Genomic DNA, 26,109 nt, shown 5'->3' on the forward strand with positions numbered 1-26,109 from the left:
GGTAGGTTTAGGCTGGATATAAGGAAGAAATTCTTTACAATGAGGGTGGTGAAACACTGGAACAGGTTGCCCAGAGAGGTAGTGGAGGCCCCATCCCTGGAAACATTCAAGACCAGGTTGGACAGGGCTCTGAGCAACCTGATCTAGTTAGTGGTGTCCCTGCTCGCTGCGGGGGGGTTGGACTAGATGACCTCTAGGGGTCCCTTCCAACCCAAAACTTTCTATGATTCTATGATTCTATGATTCTATATTTAGTTTTTTGTTTTCTTTATTACTGAAATATACTTTGCTCATGGCTCCTACCTCTCAAATTTTCCCAAAACATCTGGAAATACTACTTTCAATCCATTGAAGTCCTTCCCAAGAAGTGTTGGTAAGGTGCATTACTGGTATACAGCAACAACCGTAATTTTTCCCTTTTTTCCCATTATACTAGACATGCATGATTTCTCCTAATACTGAGTACACAGGTCAATCTTCATATAAAATTACTGGATCAGTATCAGTAGGTTAAACTCTTAACTATTTTGCTATAAGGAGATTGTATAATGCCCCTCTCTTAGACTTCTTGAATCAGAATGACATCCCATTTCCCTGAAAATACTGAGAATCCTTGCTGTTCATTGCAAGCCAGGTTTTAACCTAAAACTGTATTTTAAGAAACCTTGTTAAACTATGCTTAATTTTTTGACAGAACATTATCCCATAACCTAGACAACTAATAAAATCCTTCTCCCTTTTTCACAATGATGTGTGTTACTTGTCAAAAAAATAAAGTTGCATCTCCATTACTCCAAGCTTACCATACATTCACCAGAGGTAAAAATGGACTCATCCCCTTGAAGCAAGAAATCTTCCTTGTGCTGTCCAAGAAGCAGTAGTTTTTATCTCAGCATCAAACTGTTTTCAAAGCACTTGAGAAAACCATTGAAAACTTACACCTTTATCTATTTTACATGCACTATCCAGTGCATATACAATTTTAAAAGCATACATACATTGCAGAGGAGAATGCTAATAAATATATTGCTGTCTTCAGAGCTAATTTGATTCTCAAAACTGCAGGTCATGCCTTGTAATACCTGACCTGTACTCTTTCAACATTTTAATAACTTTGCCAGTATTATACTGACCTTTGTCAGTATCTTACATCGGACTACCTGTGAAATGGAACTCATGACAAGATCTTGTCCCTAACAATGTGAATTAGGCTTTCATTGTATTAAAAAAAAAAAAAAAAGTATCAGTACTAAGTATAATGCAGGCTTCCCTAATTCCTGTTTTTTGAAAACTGATATCAGAATCACCATAGAGTGCAACATATTCTGCCACTTAAAAAACCTTTGTTGACTTCTTTGAAGTCAAAGAAAAACATGGAAGTGTTTTGTTTGTCCAATAAATTTGTCCAAAAACTTCCCCCCAAACCTATTTTCTAATGTTTTCATCAAGTAGGTGTATAAGCTGCTGTTATGATTGCTGTGACAAATGTAATTTGGAGTCTTTGTAAGAAACCTTATCTGAAGTGATGGATGTATGCATCACCATCACTAGTCATAAAAGTTTAAAATTTTAGGTGTGTCTGGATAAAGATACACAGAGAGAAGTCATGTCCATCAGTTTTCATTGTTAACTTTTTCTGAGTTACTCTGCTGGAGAGGGGTTGCGAAGAGCAGTGGTTATATGAGACCACTGTGTCTAAGCACCAAAACTTTGAGCTTCAGTAAATGTGGGGTTAGCTGTGACATTTGGAGTCTAAGACAGATGCTCGAAATTGCTTTTTAGAGGGACCTACCTATTCACAGCTGTTTTATTTGGGGAGCTCAGGCAAATGGTTAGGTGACATGAAGAGTCCTCTGCAGAGATTTACACAGAGGCAACTGCATATTACCTTGTTGCTGTTGCTACCACCCCTTATCAAGGTTAAGTGCCTCTGATCAGTTAAGATGAGTCTTCATGTTCATAAATGCTTTTCCAGCAATGACATTGTTTTATTTTGATTGTGGGCTAAGCAAACACCCAATACAAGAAAAAAGCCAAACTGCCTTTTTTTTTTCTTCCTAGCAAACAGACATCTGTTTAATTTACTAAATACAATCATGATATACAGTCTGCCTACTATTTTGTATAGTATTATATTTGTATTATATTTTGCTCAGAGAGTTGCTAGAAGAGTATTCAAACAATTAAAACTTGTTGAAACAATCCAGCAAAAGTTTTTACATTTATCTTGTCTAAAATTCCCACTGGAATTTTTTAGATTTTAATTGAAAAAATCCCACATTCAGAACAATGTTAACCTTGGGCAATCACAACTATCAATTTTTATAGATACTGAAAATATAAATCTTTTACCAAACTTTCAGTTTGTATCACAAAAAAAAAAAAATCAGAAAAAGTCTATAACATAGACCTTTCAAATACTTCTCTGCCCAAGGGAGACACACAACACTCAATAGATGACATTCTTTGTATGTTAATAGACCACCAATTTCTTTAAAATTTCTGCACTGCAAAAATGGAAATGTGTATTCAGCCCTTACCAGGATCATCTTTATATCGAGGTTTTCTGCCTATTATAGAATGGCAGTCACCTTATCTGCAGAGCATAAGCAGAAGCATCACAAGCAGCTGAAGGGCAACATATACCTGACAGCTTCTTTTTCCAAAAGAAGAGAAAGAAAAAATTCAAAACTAGCCCAAAAGAACTAAAGATTAGTTCAAGTCATAAGCAGTGCATTAGTACGTTACTGGAAAAAGAAACAAAGTACCTGATATGTTTCTAATGCATTGCCTTACTCTAGAGAAAAAAGAATCAATGGAAAAATAAATCCTAAAAAAAAGGACATAATAAAAATCACTGTAAAGGAAAAAGAAATAAAAATGTCATAGAAGAGATTGAAAAAGCAGTGAAAGAGAAATGGGTGAAAACAGTTCTGATTATTTTACTCTGGAGTGATTATTCTAGATTTGCTCAATCAATAAGCAAATTCCTCATGGCCAAGGCTTTAGAGGATCTGATTTAAGTTCTAAGGAATTCTTATGCAAGGGTAAAAAATAGCAACAGATTATTTTTTAAAAATACTAACTATTCAGAACATTGTAAGGAGTAGTATTCAAAAAACAAAGAGGATGGCATTGTGGCTTGATGTCAGAGCACACGTATTTCAGTGAGTAGCATGTCTTAACACAAGTTGTAGCTGCTTCATACAAGATTCTTCTCTTATTATGGATATCTAATATTCTGGGAAGTCAGGAAAGATGGCCTGTCCATCCTACGACAATAATCACTGAAGCAGGATTGACTACTATAATTCTCCTAGACTTTGCCATGGGTTGGGTAACAGGTACAGATCTGATGGATTCACAACCCTAACTCTCTTCCTACTCTATGAGTCTCACAACTTGTAGGAATGCAACAAATTCCAACAAGTTTGTCTGAATACAGTTAGATATGATAAACCTGAAAATGCAGACACTTCTTTCAAACAGTATGAGATTTATGCCTAAACAGAACATAGCCACACAGCCAGTAAAGCTTTCTGTGATTAGGCAGGAAGGAGCAGGATTTACTCCAACAAATAGTAGTCTCACTCAATCAGCTCTAAGCATTTATCTTGCTGCTTAAGGGTTATAAGGTGCTTGTACTATGAAATAAGTACTTAGGAGCCAATACCACCGGAAAATATAAACAGATATAAGATGACAAAAGCAGTCAGATATCTTGACGCATGCTGTCAGCAGCTTTACGAAAATTTAATGTACCTGAGGCTGCTCACTGATAGGTTTTCCTTCATTCAGCTCTGTAGACTTACGTGCATGTTTACTCTACAGAGACAAAATTTGACAAATTAATATGTACTTTTATTAAATTTTATGCTGTGCTCTGCCTGGGTTGTCTGCATGACCCTGTTATGTGACATAACTCCAGCAAATTTATACTTACTGCATCTTCTTTTATTGCTGTTTACAGATCATAAAAAATACCTGAATAATTTCTTCTATCCTTTCATTTTAATTTTTTTTTAATTTATTTTTATTCAAGGGTGCAAGGGACTGTAAGATAATTACTGAGAAAGCTACTATTATGTAAGAGTAAGAAACTGTTGATAAAGACATGTTGAAGATGTTATGGTCAAGCAAGTCACCATGAGCATACAGTTTAGACTTTGAAACCTTCCCAGCAATTTCTGAACATTGTGTTTTGCAAATGTCCATTTCAGCTGCAACATAGCTTTTAAAGCTATAGCAATGCCATGTGATAAAAAGTGTACAGCATCTTTCAGTATGCAGTTCCGCAGTCAAAATGATCTACCTTATTTCTTATTGGGACAATGAGAGGTCAGTCAGTCCTCCTGCATGGCTTAACAGAAGAAAACACTCAACCAGAATGCAATAACAAGGTGAAAAGGAGAAAGAGGGAGAGGAAAAATATGTTTGCAATAGTCATTAAGCAAATAAAGCCGAAGTTGCTCTACATGGCAGAAGTATTATAGAATGAGCCTCTTACACTCCACAGGAAATTTTTTTGGAAAATCCGGAGAGCGTACATGTGTTGAGAATGTGTGCAAGGGATGATCCGGAAAAGTTAGAACAAGTTATTAAAAGTCTTAATTTAAAGTAAATTCATAAACTGTACTTGGAGATTTCTGTTGATACTTTCCATCATAACTAAGCGGCCCTAATTTAATTTAGCTGAATTTATTTCCAAATTAATTCAATTCAGATGAACTGAATTAAAGCTACTTTGATTCTGGATAAGGGTGCCTACTTAGGGTTTCACTTAAATGCTTTCAAAATTCATTCAGATTAATTTCCCCCAGCGTCTGCATGTAGACAAGACCCTTAAACTGATTACAAAGGGAAATGAAGAACTGACGCATGGAGTGCCACTAGAAACTGTTGTTTCTAAAGAAATCTCTCAGGCAACTCAGAACTTTGTAATTTTTAAAGCATTTTTATGCATTATTTCAATTTTGATGTATTGTGACAATATATACATTCTGAGACCTACAGAGGAGATAGGCTTGTGCTCTCTCAAGACCTTTCACCTGTTAAGTAAAATGTAGTTGGTACCATTATGAGGTCATCACCAAGCAAGTGGAGGAAAAGAAGGTTATCAAGAATAGTCAACATGGATTCACCAAGGGGAAATCATGCTTGACCAATCTGAGAGCTTTCTACGATGGCATGACTGGCTGGGTAGATGACGGGAGAGCAGTGGATGTTGTCTACCTCGACTTCAGCAAGGCTTTCGACACAGTCTCCCATAACAACCTCCTAGGGAAGCTCAGGAAGTGTGGGCTGGATAAGTGGTTGGTGAAGTGGATAGAGGACTGGCTGAATGGCAGAACTCAGAGAGTTGTCATCAGCGGCGCTGAGTCTAGTTGGAGGCCTGTGACTAGTGGTGTCCCCCAGGGGTCAGTACTGGGCCCAGCCTTGTTAAACGTCTTCATCAATGACCTGGATGAAGAGTTAGAGTGTACCCTCAGCAAGTTTGCTGATGACACAAAACTGGGAGGAGTGGTGGATACACCAGAAGGCTGTGCTGCCATTCAGCGAGACCTGGACAGTCTGGAAAGTTGGGCAGAGAGGAACCTGATGAAGTTCAACAAGGGCAAGGGCAGGGTCCTGCACCTGGGGAGGAACAACCTCATGCACCAGTACAGGCTTGGGGTAGACCTGCTGCAGAGCAGCCCTGCGGAGAGGGACCTGGGAGTGCTGGTGGACGACAGGTTGACCATGAGCCAGCAGTGTGCCCTGGCTGCCAAGAAAGCCAATGGAATCCTGGGGTGCATCAAGAGTAGTGTGGCCAGCAGGTCGAGGGAGGTTCTCCTCCCCATCTACACTGCCCTAGTGAGGCCCCATCTGGAGTACTGTGTCCAGTTCTGGGCTCCCCAGTTCAAGAAGGATGAGGAGCTACTGGAGAGAGTCCAGTGGAGGGCTATGAGGATGGTGAGGGAACTGGAACATCTCCCCTATGAGGAGAGGTTGAGGGAGCTGGGCTTGTTCAGCCTGAAGAAGAGAAGACTGCGAGGGGACCTTATAAATGCTTACAAATATCTCAAGGGTGGGTGTGAGGAGGATGGGGTCAAACTCTTTTCAGTGGTGCCCAGTGACAGGACAAGGGGCAATGGGTGCAAACTGAAGCATAGGAAGTTCCATCTGAACATAAGGAAGAACTTCTTCACTCTGAGAGTGATGGAGCCCTGGAACAGGCTGCCCAGGGAGGTTGTGGAGTCTCCTTCTCTGGAAATATTCAAGACTCGCCTAGACGCCTACACCTAGGTGTAGGTGACCCTGTTTCGGCAGGGGGGTTGGACTAGATGACCCACAGAGGTCCCTTCCAACCCCTACCATTCTGTGATTCTGTGATTATTTCTTCTTTGCAAATCAGCGTGGTATGCTTTCACAACAGCACAAGAGAATGTACTAGCAAAGGTAATGACACAACATGAGAAAAAAGAGTTAAGAGTTCTAATGCTAGAAAAGTTTTCCTACACCTTTTTCTTCTTCATAGTTGTGTGAAGACATCACCATAGCTGTAAGTGAAATCTGTAGCCTGTTCCCTTCTTGCACTGATGATGTTTAATTTAGTGTCCGAAAGTTGTGAGCCTCACTCCAGCACTTGTTCACTGAGCTGAATAAACATTTCCTCCCTGACTCTTCAGGTTACATAACAACTTCACATGACACATCTGCACATTTTGCCTACAGAAGGCGTACTTCATTTTTTGATTCTTCTACCCATAGCCCAGTTGCAGAAGACCCCTTTCATTTTAAAGGAAGTTTATTCTCAGATCTTAATAATTATTAAAAATATCTATTATTTGGACTGAAATATAAGGCCAGCCAATTTTACTATTGTACGACTTCCAAGGGTACTGCAAAATCCGCACATATATGGTAGCTCATATCAACTGTATACATGTTCCTGAAAATGGAAGGCATATTGGAAAGAAAATCATCATCTAAATACCTTACTCTTCCTAGCAGTAATAGTGTTTTAGAAGAAGTAGGATTTCCAGGGCATGTCTACTACGTAAGCAACTACTACTAGCATAAGGCTGAACAAATACATTGCTGTCTATCAAGGACGAGCAGATATAATATTACTGAATTATCCTACTTTCACTGATGATTTAAGTTTGACATATATTAAAGCATCTCTAAGCCTAATGCTAAGAGAAAAACATAACTTTTTAGAGTTTTTGAAATGAAGATATAAAATAGTGCCCTAGTCACTTTATGATTGCTTTTTTTTTTTTTTACAGCAATAACAAACTGGGTAAGGCATTTCAAGGAATTCACAGATCATTAGACAAAGTAAATACAGACTCCTTTTTCAGTGCAGTGATTCCATTGGGATTATACAATGGTAAATCAGCACTAGGTTTCCTGAGTATTTATTGCAGATAGTAACCTATCAATAGGCTTTAACATTCACTGCTAGTTTTCAATTATGTCTACAGTGATGTCCCACACTTTAATGAAGCCCCAAGAAACAAAATACTGAGAACCACTGTGGCAAAAGGTACCCAGTGAGTCTGGATGTCTTTGAAAGTTCCTTCTTTAAAGAAACTCTAGCAATTGTACTGTGGAGGAAAACTTCGTGCTGAAGCTGGATTCTGCCATTCGATTTGGTTTGTTATTTGACAGAATTAAGCTAAACTCCAAGGGTAAGATGCACTTTATTTCAAACACACTCCATACATTCTAACATATACTCCTGTTACACATTTACTTACTACAAACTTCACTTAAATCAGACACGAAATTTCTGAAAAGGAAGGATTAAAACACAGATGACAAATTAATCAAGTACACAGAAAGCCCACAGAGACTGAAATCCATTGTTCTGGTGAAGAGGAACTGTTAGTAAAATAGTTTTGAATGCATATGTAATCCTATTTTATATGCAAATTAAGAATGTACACATTTAAATGATCAGTACCACTTAAATAGTATATTTGATGTTCTGTGACATTTCTGTAGATGACTGTTATCAGAAGTGCAGCAATAAAGGCTGAAGAAACAACATAGTTGTAAATAACTTCAGTTCAATGAGTCTGATAATTGTATGCAACTTTGATAGACTATATTTTGTAAGAGTTTCAAATCCATTAGACACTACACAGTACTGATCAAAGTGAGCTTACGAAATACAGGAGACTTTCTGTCATATAATGTCACAGAAATGCGCTTTTTTTTTTCTTTAAGTGTGAAGTCCTAAGCTTACTCTTTTTTTTCAGAGTAGCAGCATATGCTGGTTAGTGAAGCATACACTACACAGCTGTTACATCTACTGTATGACCTATACATATTGAATTAGCCATTGTGTTTTTCAGTTCTGGTTCATCAGACTTTTGGTCTGAGGGATTTAACCTAAATTTAGCAAAAAATACAATTCAGTGTTATCTTGTCTATCCATAATTCATAGCCTCTGGCCTGTTTTGATCTAAAACAACTGGTCAATTTTTTTTTTTTTCTTTTAAACAGTAACACAGGATGCATGAAAAAATTCATTACAGAATATCACAGAATATCACAGAATAGTAGGGGTTGGAAGGGACCTCTGTGGGTCATCTAGTCCAACCCTCCTGCCAAAGCAGGGTCACCTACAGCAGGCTGCACAGGACCTTGTCCAGGCAGGTCTTGAATATCTCCAGAGAGGGAGACTCCACCACCTCCCTGGGCAGCCTGTTCCAGTGCTCCGTCACCCTCAGAGGGAAGAAGTTCTTCCTCATGTTCAGACGGAACTTCCTGTACCTCAGTTTGTGCCCATTGTCCCTTGTCCTGTCACTGGGCACCACTGAAAAGAGCTTGGCCCCATCCTCCTGACACCCACCCTTCAGATATTTGTAGGCATTTATAAGGTCCCCTCGCAGCCTTCTCTTCTTCAGGCTGAACAAGCCCAGTTCCCTCAACCTCTCCTCGTAGGGGAGATGCTCCAGTCCCCTCACCATCCTTGTAGCCCTCCGCTGGACTCTCTCCAGTAGCTCTTCATCTTTCTTGAACTGGGGGGCCCAGAACTGGACACAGTACTCCAGATGAGGCCTCACTAGGGCAGTGTAGAGGGGAAGGAGAACCTCCCTCGACTTGCTGGCCACACTCTTCTTGATGCACCCCAGGATCCCATTGGCTTCCTTGGCAGCCAGGGCACACTGCTGGCTCATGGTTAACCTGTCGTCCACCAGGACACCCAGGTCCCTCTCCGCAGAGCTGCTCTCCAGCAGGTCCACCCCAAGCCTGTACTGGTGCATGAGGTTGTTCCTCCCCAGGTGCAGGACCCTGCACTTGCCCTTGTTGAACCTCATCAGGTTCCTGTCTGCCCAGCTTTCCAGCCTATCCAGGTCACGCTGAATGGCAGCACAGCCTTCTGGTGTATCTACCACACCTTCATTAGAAGGATTAATGGCAGAAAATCTCCAGGACGGCAGTTTGATAGTCTATGAATATATATTTGCATGCACACAGAGAGGATGTTAACAGCTGTGGGCTTTTTAACAATCATCATCACTCCTGTTCTCAGGTCTTCACACTTGCACTCATGGTACATTACAAAAAAGAACTATTTCTACATCTAAGAACATATATAATATAATTTAGTGAATAAATAAAAACAAGTGTGGTACTGTAAGACCTAATCCATTAAGTTGTCTCAAAACTTCAGATCTTTTTTTTTCCAAAGAAGGAACCAATTTTCTGTATTGAAAATCTTCTGGATACGGTCTGTTGTTGAGGAAATCTATAAGGCATACGAAGGTGGATGTAAAAGAGAAGTACTGCATTTCCTTTTCTCTCTATATTTTTCTCCAAAAGTATCTAGCCTATTAGACTTCTACTAGAGGCAGGAAAGAAGGCTAAACTGAACTTTGGACTGGCCCTTTGTGGCTCTCCTAGTATCCCTAACTTCAACACTTTTCACTAACTTTCGAAAGAACATTAGCTTCAAGTTTCTTACTGAAGTACTGAATCTTTCTAGCTATCATAAATACACTTGTAGGTTCTGATTAGCTTTTTTTAAAATTACTTTTTAGTAACTCATTGATACCAATAGAAGAAAGTGTTACAAGGCCTGGAAGAAGAGTCATCTAAAGACATTAGTTTTTTCTCAACTTCGTTACAGCAATCTAATTGTCTGCATTTCATCATGCAGTTCTCCCAGAAACAAAGCAAAGCTGCCTATGAGTTTCATTCCCTAAAAAGAGATAATGAAGCAAATTAACTTCACTTAGAACGTCTGTTTGTGTATAAAGTTATACAATGAATATGTATTTAGAATTCTTCTCTATAAAACAGAGCGTAAGTGCTTCATTAAAAACTAATCTGGCATTAAAACCAGTAAGTTCCTTCACTGATGATTTGGAAACCTAATTAACACCTTAAGTTCCTTCACTGGCAGTTTGGGAGTACAATAAGGATTAATTAATTATTTCAAATCATTGTTATGTAGAACTATGAAGTTTTAAAGACATAATTTTTATAACTCACAGTTAGGTATGCTGTGATCACATCTGTACTTTCAAGGTCTGTATGTACTATGTTAAACACAGTTCAACTAATTTACAACCTTTCCTTGATATATTTAATATGTATGATGCCAACCATACATAAACCAATAATGAAGGAAGAGTTCCCAGTATGAACATGAATCAGCACATCAACATTCATTTAGTTAAAAATCAATTTCTCATTGAGATGGGCTCAAGAAATACTATGCACAGCTTTGTGAGATGCCCACTGGGACAGCAGTCATGCATTCTTACATCCTATTTTACAAGTGTAACACATGACATTCAGTCTAAAATGGCAGACAAGAATGAAGAATTACAGTCTCAGTCAACTCTCCTAACAACACAAGTCTTGTCATAGAGTTTTTTTGCATTTTTTCCCAATAAATAAACAACTCCCTCCTTCTCCACCATCACTAAATCTCTCCCTCTTCCCACACCCTCCAACAATATACATTTTAACAGAGCAGAGAATGAGGACTGTAAACCCAGCAAACTGATTCTACTGAGCTAACCACTTACCCCCACTCCTTCCCTCACTCTTTTCTACTTCATTTTCCCCCTGTATTTTTTTTTTTTAGGAGACATTCCCAAAGTTCAGAAAATAGATCAAACTCAAATAGCTTATAGGCACCATGAACACAAATATTACTTGTCTGCGTGTGCACTATTACTTCCAGAATAACTGTTGCTAACCCCATACACACAGAAACCAGGACTCCAGTCCCCAAAATCACACAACTTGCTTAAAAACTCTGTAATAAAGTTATTTACATTCATGGAGGTGTATGTGCATGTGTGCTCATAGATGCACACAAGTTTACCATTCTTTTCATACCGTAGAGAATGCCAGAACTTTACCTTGATTTTTAAAACAAAGCGAAACAAATTTCTCACATCACTATTTCATCAGTGTATTTTTAGTGAATATCTCTGTATTATATCAAGAACTACTGCAAGAAAATTTCTACCTCACAGATTTTTATACATCTGCTATGTACTTCTGTATTCTCCACGATACATCCACAAAACCAAAACCCACTCAAAAAATCTTTGATATATGACCTCATATACTGCTGCATTTTCTCTGAGCAGATCAGATTCTTAAGAGGAGCTCCAGTCAACACTGTCACTTTTGTAAGGAAAAATACCGTACCTTTCAGTGAGAACCTTTACACCATGTGCAGGGTTTGAATCCTGCAAAAGGAATCTCCTCACCTCTGTGCCACTGTCCATTCCCCCCTGATTATCATATACAGCTGGAGACTGAAAAGTCAGTAAGCAACTAGAGTTTCTAGGAGAAGAATTCACATTCAGAAAAAAAATTCCAGCCATATCACCTGCTAATCATCAAAGCAATCTTATTTTAGTGAACTCTTTGTCATCAACAAACTATTTGTGGTCCAACATAACACAACAGGAATCAAACCACCACCACCACCCCCCATAAAGAAAAACTTTTACACACACTTGTACAGTTACTAAAATTACCCTTTCAGAAATTGGAAATGCCTTCTGTAACAGCAAAAATATGTAACAATCAATTAGGTAAACAACTATGTAGTGAAAAAGGTTTTGAGAAACAAAACGTAATTATTTAATGGACGTTGAAGTATGTTCTGTTAGCTGCATCAATCTTCTTCAGTGAAAATAAAATAGCCATCAGAAAGAAGAATTTATAAAAAAATAGTTGAAAATATTCAACTTCTATACAGTCCTATAAAACATGTAAAAAGTTGATTATTAGTACAGTAAGAAAATTAGAATTGGGGTGTAATTCCTCAACTGTTGATGCAGAACTTGGAATTTCACTAGTACTCAGTGTTCTACTTGTTCATTATTACCTTTGTACCACTAAGTTAACTTAAAATACGTTCTAACAACTAATGTACAGTGTTATTAAGTGTTACAGTGTCAATGTGGTTTTTGTTATGATATTTATCTTAATTAGTTACAAACTATTATTTAACAGCAGAATGCACATGAAGGAGTCTGATAGTGTCTAACAAGAAAACTAATCTTACAATGCCCTTTGGGAAATCCCAAAGAGAACTTTTCTGTAACAAGAGCAATGGTGCAGAAAATCAGAAGAAAACAGTCTTTTACCCAACCATTGTGGATGAGAGAGTGACAGCATATCTCTCAGATATATATTTACAACATATAAAAAATCAATATGATTCATGTCTATCCAGGAACAGAAGCTTGTTTTACAAGAAAGCAAATGTGAGTTGAAGTAACAGAATTTTGTATCAAATACAAGTTGGTAATTTTCCCAGTCCTTTTGTCCTTGTATTTATTCTCTCCAAGCTATCCAGATTTCTCTTCACTTCTTCATACACATACAAGTAAGAAGTCCAAACTGTACATAGCATTAAAGGAAAATCAGTTAAATAATTTTAAATTTTAAACATAACACGTCTCCGAAACATCAATACCATAAACAATGAAATTCAGAAAACACTTCCAGATGGCTGATGCTACTTGCAGAATAAGCTTTTTATCTGCTAAAACAGAAGTGCACAGAAAACACTAATTTATACATCATATGGCTGTAATTCAAAATAAGTGGAAATACTTCCCAGATCTTTTCTTACTAAATGCTTTTACTTAGTTTAAATTTTATTTCAAAACAAGGACTCAATGGCTGTAATAAGAGAGATACCAACAGCTACTTTTCTGTATCTCCTAGATATTATGTCTAAGAATGAAGAAGAATACGATTTTATTTTTAAATGTAAAAAAAAGTAATGACGGTGATTATTCAGAATATTGAAAAAACAGATACTATACGTCTGGATAGATTCTAAATCACAATAAAAATGAACATAGGATAAAATTTAAAACCATATTTCCAAGACAAAAAAACACATAGAATAAACGTAAAATGGAATAAACGTTAAAGTCCCTACGCCACATAAAGATACCCCTTTGTCACAGTACCAACGACCTACCCACAGAGAAAGAAGAAACAGACTTGGAACAGTTACTGTAAAATTGATATACGGAATTCATACCCAAGCAAACTTTCCCATAAGCTCCCAGAGAAAATTCTCAAATTAATATGAATATCCACACTAAGAAAAGAATAGGGAAAACAGAAAAATGGGCAAAAATAGACAGTTCCCAGAAGAAAAAGGAACAGGGCAAATTCTGATGTGTAACATAAATGACTTGATCTGGATGTTTAATCATGACACTTTTTACGATACTTGGAGGAAAAAAATATTTTGAAACCAAAATGAGCTATAATATTATATTTATTCCAGCACTGAGCCCAGTGTCTCACTGTAATGTGCCATACATACAAAACTGAGAAACTAACTTTGGTGGGGTCCTGCTTCACTTGGCACTGTTCTCTTTATTGCATGTTTTCTGTGGTTGTAAAAACTACAGATTCAGAAAAAAGAAAACAATAATGTTCTACTAATCTGTATGACACAGACATACTCAAAGTTCATCATATTTGATGAGGAAAGTGCTGTAATAGTCTCTAAGAAGCTGGGAAATTAGAGGAAATCATGATGGAAATGACGATGCCAACATAATTCGTGCTACATTTATGACGCCTATCAACTTACTAGTTATTACACTCTAGAAAAAAAAAATACAAAATTACCCTAATGATATACTGTGCCACACTGTAGTATAGCAATATTTTATTTGGTATGTTGGCTGGTATTTTGTTAATACGGTGTACGTGATTATGGAACATTTCAATAGGAATCTTCTCAATAGCAGACTGAAAAACATTTGTGCAATTTTTTTAATGTAGAAGAGAATGAAAGAAGATCTGGACTGGAGAACATTTAGTCTGATAGACTGGACCAGAAAAATTATTCAGAAGAAGCCATCTTCTTTGCAAGTTGCAGGAAGTATTTTCATTTTGTATTACATTTTAATTGAGTTCACAAATTCTATACATTACTTCTAATTCTAAATTTCGTTAGCTGATCTTACTGCCTTGCAAAATTCTTTACACATGCATCCTGAGCATGGAAAAACTTATCTTAAATGGATAAGCAACTCAGTGAAGTTAATAACAATAAGCACATGCTTAAATGAAAGTACTTTCTGAAGTACTTTTGGGTTAAACTACAACACCAAGTTCACACATGATAAGAATCTTCATGCCATTACAAATTGCCAATGCAAGAGGAAGGTCCCTGTTCAGGAAAATGTACCATTTAAAGAGCTAGAAGAGTTAAAAAGCTGGTCATTTTGTTTCAGTGAAAGACGACAAGGTATTGCTCAAATATTAGTAAAAATTAAGACGACAAGGTATTGCTCAAATATTAGTAAAAATTAATTGTTTTTGCAGAAGTACTGCAGTAAACCATTTTGCAATTTCTGTCTGGGTAACTGCATGTCTCACACTCTGGATTTGATACTTACAGTGTAAATCGTAATTATTATTTATATAAGAATTAGTTTTTGCATGGGAAAGTTAATTATTGCACACTCTACTAAGCAGCTTCCAAATAGATATAATTAATTATCTATAGAGATCCTGAACATTTCACATATAGAGGATTGTAGGAATGGCACTTTCATTATAAGACCTATTTTCCGCACTTTCAAACTTTCCCCTTCACAATTCCTCTTTGGGTTTTTAATTCTGTGTTTTACCCTACCCAAATGTCTTCTCATTTGTTTGTGGAAGTCCTTGCATTAAATTATTTCTTGCACTCCTGTTAACATTTACATGCAAAGTTACTATTATTTATACATTATTCATATGGTCTGACACCCAAAATCTATTTTATGCAAGAAAAAACCCTTCTCTTACATACCAATTGTATATTTTCCCATAAGTATCTGAGACAAGATTATTTCTAAAATTATATAATGTCTCAAAGTGATATAAGCAAGTAATTATAGGATTTTGTCAAAGCCCTTTAGAATTTTTTTTCATGGTTAGCAATCATAGTACCAATTTAACTTTTAACATTTTATCACACAGACACCACCTGTAATACAACCTGACAAATCAAAAGGTCAGACTGCCTCAGAGCATATAAGGAATAAATAGAATTGAAAAGTTAAATGGAACACATGGAGAATACTATGAGGAATTAAAATTTCAGAAGGCAGGGATTTCATCTGAAAATATAGATTATTGAAACTTTGAAACTTAATTTGCTAATTCATTCGTGTCTCAGAAGAACAATTAAAGACAGGAAAAGAGTTTTTATTTGAAAATTTTTTTCAATGAAGCTGAAACTGTAAATTATATTAACAAAATACTTTCTTTGAAGTCCAAGCATGAATCCTGAATCTACAGTCCCCTACAAACTACACATTTGATTATGACAACTCAGAAGGTTTAAAACTCATTTTATGTTGAAGTAATTTTAGTGAGTCAGAGGAAGGTTTAACTGTATAACTGATTGTCATTGCACACTGGACGTATTTTACAGAATCAGGCTGGAGCTGAGATTAGGTTCAAAGTATGCTTCAGGTCTGATATCAATAGGAACCAGACACTGGATTCATACCGAATGGCACTAAAATTTCATAAGCTATTCTCACATTGTCCAACTGCAAATGTTACAGCAGCCTTATTGGTGTATCATTATCACGATATCCTGAAACCACAGCCATGTCATGGGACAGAATTGTGCCTCGGGAGCATTCCTAGGACAGGATCTCAGTCTGGAGTCTCAGGGAAGATGGAAGATGCCTTTAAGCCTACTTACACAGAGATGAAAACAACCACTTTGTGAAAATACAATCCACTGTATCAAAAACTAGTCTATCTGAGCCATTTTTTTCACCCAGTAGTGTCCAGTTAGGCAGCAAAAGCTCCCTGCTAACAGCAGAAATATGATCTAAGAGAAGCCATCTGCGTCTAAGTCCTACCAGAGGAAACTTTTCATCTGCAATAGCAATAAATTATTCTTTTCAACCCTTCAGACTGGTTGTTGACTAAAGAGTCAGAATTGGTTTTAGAGATAAAAATTTGTGTATCAAACTGCAATAATGTCTTGCTTTAGTGTATTAGGGAAACACTGCAAGCTAGTCTATGAAAGACCTACCACATATTTGAACCATAAGTGGATACAGGTATATTTTAACAGCTATCTCCTGAACTTCTCTGAATAGTGGATCTCTTTTAGTGCTTTTTAAATTATTTAATTTTCAAAGTTTGTTCTTTTTCAATTGTTTTTTTACTTATTTATTTAACCTTTTAACATTTCTTTCCCCTTTGGGGGCTCTCTATCCCATAAAAACCAGATCAGGTTAAATTATGTACAGACAACCATTGACTAAATTTGTATCAATTTCCTACCATTGCCAGAAAAGATCACTATGGGTAAACTACAAAAGCTTTGATTGTATTATTAAGATAGTTTGTGATCATCTGTTTCAGTCTTCTCCCATGAATAGCCCACAAATTTCTTCATAAGTATTCACTTCTTTAATTTATTAGTACAATTAGTTAGTAACAGAGAGATGGCATAAACAATTGTTTACACTTAGTGAGTAGGTGATTTACAATATTATACATTTGAAGAGGGCTACACTTCTTAGCACAAAAATATATAAACATTCTCTTTTAATAACCTTTTAAGGACAACTTTTCACATTTTTATTAGAAGTAAATGTAATTTGTAATTACCATTTGTACTTAATGATTTTCATTAGATTTTTTTTGTTCTTTATGATTAATCCTGTGCTAAATAGAGGAAGATTCTAAGAATAATCTCAGCATCTATGATGAAGTTCTAAAGAGTCAGGCGTAATAATGAGTATAATTTCAAAATACAGTGACTAAATGCTGGTAACTAAAACAAGCAACTCCCACCTGCATCACAAATTCTCTGTTTTCCTGAACTTTGTGTAGCACAATCAAGTAGGTTCACTGTTTGCCTCCACTGAGAAAATATAGAAATAATTTTGCTAGTGGACAATGATAAAGAATCCCATTTTCTGTTACTAGTTACAATTCTACAGATTATTGTATTAAACAACGAAGAAATGCAAGTCATTTCAGAATGAATTAAAGGAGTGCTCAGCCTAAAAGTTTCAGAGAACAACAATGAAGGAAAATGTCTTGCTTTTCAGGATTGAGCTAAAAGAATATATTCAGTCTGTTTATTCACATACCACATCTAAAACCTGAGTACACCTTAGTGTTAAAACCTAAGGCCACGAAACTAACATTTAGGTGAATCTATAATCTCCTGTATTGTGCTGTTATAATATTTACAAATTCATATACAGGCGATAACTAATGATCCGCCTAATAAAGTAATTTCTGTCAGAATATATATCATATACTTCAAAATTGCTTTGCATGGTAATAGGTTTTCTTTCTCTCTCCTAGCTTCTTTCTTTGTGTAGTCAGTAGAGTTCTCCTTCTATATGTTGTATAAAGTCAGCTAGGTTCAAAATAGATTAGGAAAGATGTTACTGAGATCTTCATACTGTGACATTCTGCCAACATGTTAGAAAGGGGCATCAAATAAATATTATAACTTATTCTGTGTATTTGACATATGCATGCAGATAGGAGAGATGAGAAATCTGCATTGATGGCAGAATTTTTTGTAACAGGAAAAAACCACCAGTGCTTTATCACCAAACTTCCAAGAGACTGATTTACTAAAATATTGAAGTTTCTGAAGGAACATAAAGTATATTGGAGCTGATAAAGAAAATTTTGCAATTCATGTAATCCCATGTATATTTCTGTATTGATAATACTATCCCATACATTGCAGAGCGTTCCAGGGTTGCTTCTTACAGAAATCTTGTAACTTTTAGGTCGCTGACATTTGGTTTTCATCTTACAGATGCCAAACTCTTCTCTTTTCAAAGACAACTTTCTCTTTCCTATAGACAGATGTGTTAAGAGTGTCCACAGAAGAAATGAACTCCATTGCAGAAAACAAATTTAACCTATTCTTCTATTATTAAGATGACTCCTTTTTACCATAAGATCCTGAGAGTATAAACTACCTCATCACTGACTGTATAGTCCATACAGAAGCTTAAAATGCACCAAAGAGAAAATAAGTTATAATACTTTCAAAGATCTATAAACTAGTAACAATGTCCAGAAAAGTATCATTTTGTCATAGTCAGTATTTCAAGAAATAAGCCTATTAAGCTGAGATTCAGTTGAAGGATAACAAAAGTTCAACCCTGCAATACTTAAATTTAATAACATGCTCAATCAAATGCGAAATTCCATTTCCTGCTAGATCAAAATTTAATTGTTCCACTTCATTATTTGATAATAACAGTGCATTCTATTAAAAGGCTTATTTATTACTGTTTTTCTTTGGCGACTACTCAAAAACCCCAACATAACACTCTCCCTCTGTATAAAGTTCAGAATATAGAGAATGTAATATTATTTAGTGGAAGTAAAGGTGATTTCCCTAAAAAAAAAATCACATTTTTTGCAATGTAAAATCCCCTGAGAGGATCAAAACAAATATTTCCAAATTACTTTAAAGAGATTGCTTACACATAGAAAAGTATGCAGAACTGGACCCAGAAACAGAAAGAACAAGACATTTAATCATTTCTAGTCACATCCTGCCTTCTGCCTGATTACATTAGTGGAATATCCTATCTGTTAGCACAACAAAATATGCTACACAATACACCAGTTTAAGGTCACTGATATGTTGAAATTATTAACCAGTTTACAATCCTAACAACACATAAAATATACATTTTCCAAATCAGTATTCTGCTTAAAGGTACTACTGAAAACACACTGAAATAGGTAAGTTATAGTCAGTATTGTACTGACTTACCCTGGTAGAAGAATTCACCAAGGAACCATTCAGATTGCCAGTGTTGCACTTGAAATTCAAATGTTGATCAAGATGGTGATTTGCTTCCCAGCTTCCCAAATCACGCCCCACCGACTTGTCAGAATTTGCAGATATTTTTTGAAAGGCAGTACAAGTCATTCCCGTGAAACTAGATGGCTTGATCATAAAGGCCTCCAGAGCAATATTACGAGATACCTGTGAAAACATTGAGAAGCAGACATGTTGCTAACCCATTAAGCATAATTACATTATTATATGTGCATTGTGCATTTACTATACAGACTTTATAAAGGATTGTGAGTGCATATGCTTCCATACATATATGTAGGTTAAGAAAGAAGAAATGGTACTTGTTTAAAAAACTGATCTAGAATTCTACAATGGCATAGTGGGCATAGTGAATCTTCTTTAGGAATATATCAGTTTATATCAGTTATATCGGTTATTATTATATCAGTTTTGCAACTGTGTCATTATCAGCTTCAACATAATCCTGATTTAAAGGATTACAGTTATAAAGTGAATTAGCAACAGCAGTAGTAGGAATAATTTAAAAAACAAACAAAGATGTGCTTTGTACCTCAGAAATGAAACAGAAAGATGCTTGGCTCTTTGGTGGATGGATTTTTTTTTACAGATCATATTCCATTAGAATATTAATCATGACTGTATGGTTCAATGCAACACCATCTTATAGGTCTCTGGCCTACGCTTCAGTGAGGTGATGTGTCTAGACAGAGATCGTAGCACAGTGCAGAAACACATACCTCTATCCTTAAACTAGTGTACTTATTTCACCACAGTCCTATGCATGAGATAAATAGCTCATGTTATCATCAGGTCGACCAGCTTAGACTGGCACCACGCTGATTGGACAGATGATATCTGCCCCCAGACACAGTTTGTTTAGTGATTTGTGAGTGTATGTATTTTGCACATTGATTGCAATGTAAAGATACCTGAGTTAAGCCACAAACTAGCAGGTTTATCAGAAGGATAAATGTACAAACGTGTCAGTCTAATATTACTGTACTTTGCTTCTGTTATGCAAGATAGCAATACAAAAGTACCTTAAATCCACCTAGTAACAATTGGTGTGAATCCTTCAGAATTTGGGGCATCATATGAGGTGTGCTGACAAGAAATGACTTCATCAAAGAAAATGACATTAATTCTTACTAATAAATCAATCTAAAGAAAATGTTTTGCATAAAAACATAACGGCAGGATACAGGGTAGCCTAACTGTGCAAAAGTCATGGTATCAGAACACATTATATCTTAGTACAAGACAGAGTGCATGGTGTGCTGTTCCTCTTTTGAACTTACCAAAAGATTTTCGAATGCACCATCTTCAGTCACTGATGATTCTGCATATGTCCAGAATGAAACTACTGAAGTCTCATTAAGCACTTTATGTTACTTTTTTGTTGAAATTAGATGAAATCCAGAAGCTTTCGGTATATTTTTTATCCTTCTTATATAAGTTATATACATATTACTTATAAAGTAGCCTAAAGATTCTTTTCAATTGTTTGTAAATTCCTAAAACATCTTTTTTTTTAATTAAATTTCCACCTCTTCTGTCCTTGCCTGAAGGTGATTTTTTCCATACTTAAATAAAAATGCCAAAGATCATTAAGAATCAAATAAGTGTTGTATTAAAAATCCAGTAGTTGTTTACTGAAAAGTCCTAAAACCTGAAACTAGGTTTACCTGGATACTTTTCTGTACCATCTGCAGATAGCCTTTCAAGGAGTTAAAAAATTTACTGCTTGCAGAATACTATTATCCGTATCAGGTGAATCAAGCTGCATGATTCAGTTAAAACTCCTGTGTGGTAACAGGTTTTCTTTAAACTTCAGAAAACCCATTTAATTATTCATAACTTCATGTTTCCTGCTGTAGAATGAGCATAACACTAGTTCCCTGTTTCACATTTGTGAGGTGATGTTTGCTAGATAATATTGTAATGAGGACTCAAGTGATTTCACAACAGCGAATCCTATTTCTAAAATTTATAATATTAAGCTCTTTAAACACTCAGAGTCTTCCACTCCCAAAACATACCTGTAAAGGCCTCACAATGTTCAAACAGTATGAACATGCCATTCTCAGCATATAGAAACAGCAAGGTAAAACAGCATTTATTATGTAGGAGTGTAAAACAAACTACAAAATGGATACAGATGAACTCCTAGCAAAATTATCCATGGAAACAAGCCACAGTCAGGTACATGTCATGAAAAACCAGAGCCTAATCTTGTCTCTAGGCAGTACAGATACAGAAAACGATAACCTGGTGTCCATTTCCTAAACCTCAGCTAAAGGCACCACTCAGCAGAATGGCCAAAGGGGACTGTTGCCTGGGTAAGCCAAGAGCAGCACTAAAGGCTGCGAAGACTGACAGCACAAACAAAAAGCCATGTTGCAATTAGCCTAAAATATTCTGACAGTCTCACTAGCTGGGTAATGAAACGAAAACTCTTCGTGAGTGGGTCTGAAAACTATTGCACGTGCCTGAGACAGGACCATATAGATAAGCTTCAGCAGCAGCAGGAAGTTTTCCTTTTCAGACTGTGCATCTGATGTGTACACAGCAATAAAATAACAGCAGGAGCAAATAAGCGCCTCAGAGCAATACTGAAGGGAATTTAATTTGGGGTTGCTGTGGGGTGCGGATGCGTCCCAGAAGCTCTCTGTTGCTGAGGCATACCCGCCTCTCTGGCTGCAGCCAGGGCCTCTGAGGGGGCTCCCGGCCCTTCCCTCTGGCCCTAGGTCAGGCTGAGGCTCCTCCAAGGCCTAATCTGAGCTCCATGGTGGCTGCATCACAGCCCTGTTGCCTCAGGGCCCATCACTGACCTAGGGCTGCCTTCCTCACTACAGCCTGGCCTGGTGACCACCAGGCTGCAACTGGGCCTGATTACCATCACTGAGGACGTGCCCCTGGGCTGGGGCTGCTGCCAGCAGCCCTGGCCTGCCCCGCTCCCCGGCTAGGGGCAGCGGGACAGGCCCTGGCTGGCGAGGCCCTGGCCCTCGTGGTATCCTGACAAGAACCTTTTGTCTATATGACTTCCCTAAGACTTAAATACCATACAGCAAAACAATGTCTTCTTTGTTTTACTGTTATGTGATTATTAAATGAAACATTAATCGTATCACATTTTATATTTATATATACATGAAATTACCTGGTATTCAAAAGTTGCCACTGGCCATTCTCCCTGCAGCACGTTTTGTATGCCATTTGACAGCAAGAGAGACTTAAGATCTAAGCAAAGATATCTACCCTAGCATTTTACTGACCTTGAAATTAGTCATTCCACAACCTCATGGAACTGCAAAAACATTTTTGTCTTCCATAAGTGATGTAGAGTAATAGTCATGGCTCCCAAGTAGCTTTCCAATGTGTAGGGAACAGTCATGCGTATGTTATATGACTGACACCGTTTACAGATGTCCTTTTTTTCAGCAATTGTATTCTAAGCTAGCAGCTACCTAAGCTTTAGGGTTTTATTTGCTGTTTTTTAAAATAAAGAAAGCAGATGCAATTTCTGGGAGACAGTTTGCTGGCTGGGTTCCCAAAAGAACAGAAGTGTTTGGTATTGCATGAGATGACACCAGAAAAACTCCACAGCTTTGTTTATTTACAAATTGCACTCAACAGTAAACTAATTCTGCTAGAGAAAACTATAAGAAGTAAAACAATAAAGCATGGCAAAAAGGTTAGTGACACAGATCTACATCTGAGTACACAGAATTGCTGTTTACAGTAATGTCAACAGCTTCCTGAAGTGGTGACAAGAAAAAAAAATTACCTTTGGCACTTGACATTTAAAATAAATTTAAGTATAAAGCAACAGAACCCCCCTAGCTGTCACATTGCAAAATACTTCTAAAAGGCACATTATTGTCTCTATGTATTTAATATAAAGAAATAAATATTTTTAGCAAATTTTATTCTTTTGTGTAAATGGGAATTAAATAAAAAACTTCCTTTAGAAAACAGCCCAATGTATTTTTGTCCTTGTTTAAAAGATTGCTTTCGTAAAAATATGCAGTGAAGGAACTAAGGCCACTATGCTATTTGACTCAGCCTATAATTCCCTTTTTTTTTTTTCACTTTTATACCTTATTGCTATAATTGAAACTAACACTGAACTCACTTTTAAATAGTGTGTTCATGTAAGTGCAGTGGACAATTGAGAAAATAATAAAGGTTGTTTAAAATCAAGCAAGCAACCAAATCGACCCAAGGAGCAATAAGGCATTAAAATATTTACGTAAAATTATAGAAGGATGTTCCAGCTTCTCAGCGTCTAAGCGAAAAATTCAGGTAGGTGGAGGCCAAGGAATAAGAACAATTATTTCACACTGCTACAGTTTCCTTCTAAAAAACTAAAAGTACTTGCAAATTATTAATCGTTATGACAAGATACACACTTTTTGATCATTTTCTAAATGCTTTAAGCAAGTATTGTCTAGAATCCTCTCTGACAGGCGTGTTAAAATCTTCAAGCAACAAGGGAGCATATTGCCTTATCTCTTATTAAAAATTTCACTTACTCAGCTTGGACCTTTCAAAATAAACGCATATACCATAATGGCAAGAACAATAGAAACTAAGTGAATAGTAAGAACACAAGAAAGATAGTGTTGTGAACAGTCTATTGTAAGAATGAATACAATAAATCAAAGTAAAGAAAAAAATCTTTTTAATACCATCAGTGATACTAAAAAAAATATTTTTGGTCTTCCAAATAGAATCCAGAAGAAAAAAAAATCACAGAATCAAAGTATATCTACGTAAATTGGCTATGCTGTGTATCTGGCTTACACATTCTCGGTTCTTTATATACTACTTGGCTGTAAAAATTGTGAAGAAAAATGACATTTAAAAAAAAATTCTGACAAAAAGCTTTGCAATTTTATGAAATACCTTTGATATAACTTGAATATTGCTGGTCAGTATTTGACTTGCAATTTGTTCCACACATCTTACAACCCTGGTGCAGGCTTTGTCTTCCTTTTGAGCCATCCACAACACATGGTCATCGACGAACATTATATTGCTGGCAATTTCAATAAGAGCATCCCCAATCTAGAAGAGAAAAAACCCTGAAATTGTATTGTCTGGAAAACTCACAAAAATAAGGAAAGAATACATAAGAGTACAACTGAAAGCAGGCACCTTATTTGTCTTGGTAACCATTATTCAATAAAAGTTTTGATTCTATTAAGAAAAATACATGAACTGAAAAATAAGGACCAAGAGAAGAAAAGGGCAACTGACTTCAAGGAAAAGCTTCACAATTTTAAAGCTTATCTTCAAGATACACCAGAAAAATTGAGTCTGTCATTGGACAATAAATGGAATCCCAGAATTATGACCCTCTTTCCTAAACTAATTAGAATTGACCATGCCCCTTTACAGAACTGCTTCATGTTTAATCAAAGAACCTTTGGGGAGGTGGGGGGGAGGAAAAAAAGGGAAAATATATTTGAAAGACATTTTTGTTACAGACATAGTGGTATAAATTTGAGATATAACTCAGGTGCTTATACAAACTTATATCTCATTGGCTATACAGAAAGAGTGGGCTTATAGCTTTGGATATTATAATTCACTCTTGTGGCTAACCCAAAGTGATAAATCTTTGTTTTGCCAGCTGACATTTTGCATAATTAGGTACTTACAACTATGTCTTCCAAATTTTTATTAGTATATTACATTTAGAAAGAATAAACATCACTGTGAATATTTTTTGGTGACTATTTCAAATTGAAATGAAAATATTTACTTTTTAACATTCTAAAACTTAATTTGAGTGAGATTTTAAAATTAACATTATCATTATTTTTGAAGGGAAAGATATGCCAAAGATACACAAGGTTGTCACAAATAAACCTGAAAAGAAGTGTGTATAGAAAAGAGAAAATGACTGAGAGAAACACTGCCAAAGAAAAATTCAAGCGGCTAAAAAGTCAAACTAAGCAAAACAGAAAAATAAGGAAAATACACAGATAACTCAGTGGGAAGAAAAAAAGAAATTCAGTAATGGTGAAAAATGGTTTAAGGAATGACTGAGGTTATGAAGTTAGTTCTGTGTTTTCAATAAAAAATACATAAATTTCACATGTATTGCAGGGGACACAGAAATAATGAGACTGTATGTGAAATTTTATGTGACTGTTCTGGAAATATTTAATTTATTTTTGAGAACATAATTACTAGATAATTCTAGATGGCTTTTGACAATGTGACAGAGTTATTGATGCAATGAATACTAATAAAACTCATTAAAGACTGGAGTGATTTATGAGAAACGATTAAAGCATACACCAATCAGCTAAACAGTAAGTTACTGAGGGCAGAACAATAGTCTATAAATATACAAAAGGAGAAAAATAAGAAGATGCAGTAATTTATACTATGATTAAGTGTATTAATGAAGACTAAAGGGATGGCATTAAAAAGTACACAAATTTGGGCTAATACGGATCCATCTTCCCGGCAGAAAATCCCCAGTGCAGCTGTTGAAGCTCTCGTTTGAGAGCTGAACCACCAGATGGGACAAAGTACCCCTAACCCGTATAAAAATGAATAATCCTGTGCTGACTGGGAGAGGTACACCCCAGAGAGGTTGTATAGAAACTACACTAGTTTAGCTAAAATGCTTTTTAAATTATTTTGATAAATCACAGTAAACCTCTGTGTATGTATTTTCATTTTTTAATAGTTTTATATAACTGTAGTGTCAGCTACTAGTCAATTCCAAGCTAATTTGCCTTTGTTCATATGTT

General features: G+C 36.2%; 1 protein-coding gene across 1 annotated transcript in view; it reads right to left on the reverse strand.

The window, feature by feature from the left end:
• Positions 1–26,109, reverse strand: part of ADGRA1 (adhesion G protein-coupled receptor A1) — a 294,207-nt gene that overhangs the window by 117,069 nt on the left and 151,029 nt on the right. The window contains exons 11-12 of the mRNA XM_075423515.1: positions 24,245–24,406; positions 19,286–19,501 (exon numbers count right to left, since the gene is read on the reverse strand). Coding sequence (XP_075279630.1) covers positions 19,286–19,501; positions 24,245–24,406 — 378 coding nt within the window. The remainder of the gene's footprint in view (positions 1–19,285; positions 19,502–24,244; positions 24,407–26,109) is intronic.

This window comes from Opisthocomus hoazin, chromosome 6, assembly GCF_030867145.1.
Source record: "Opisthocomus hoazin isolate bOpiHoa1 chromosome 6, bOpiHoa1.hap1, whole genome shotgun sequence".
NCBI lineage: Eukaryota > Metazoa > Chordata > Aves > Opisthocomiformes > Opisthocomidae > Opisthocomus > Opisthocomus hoazin.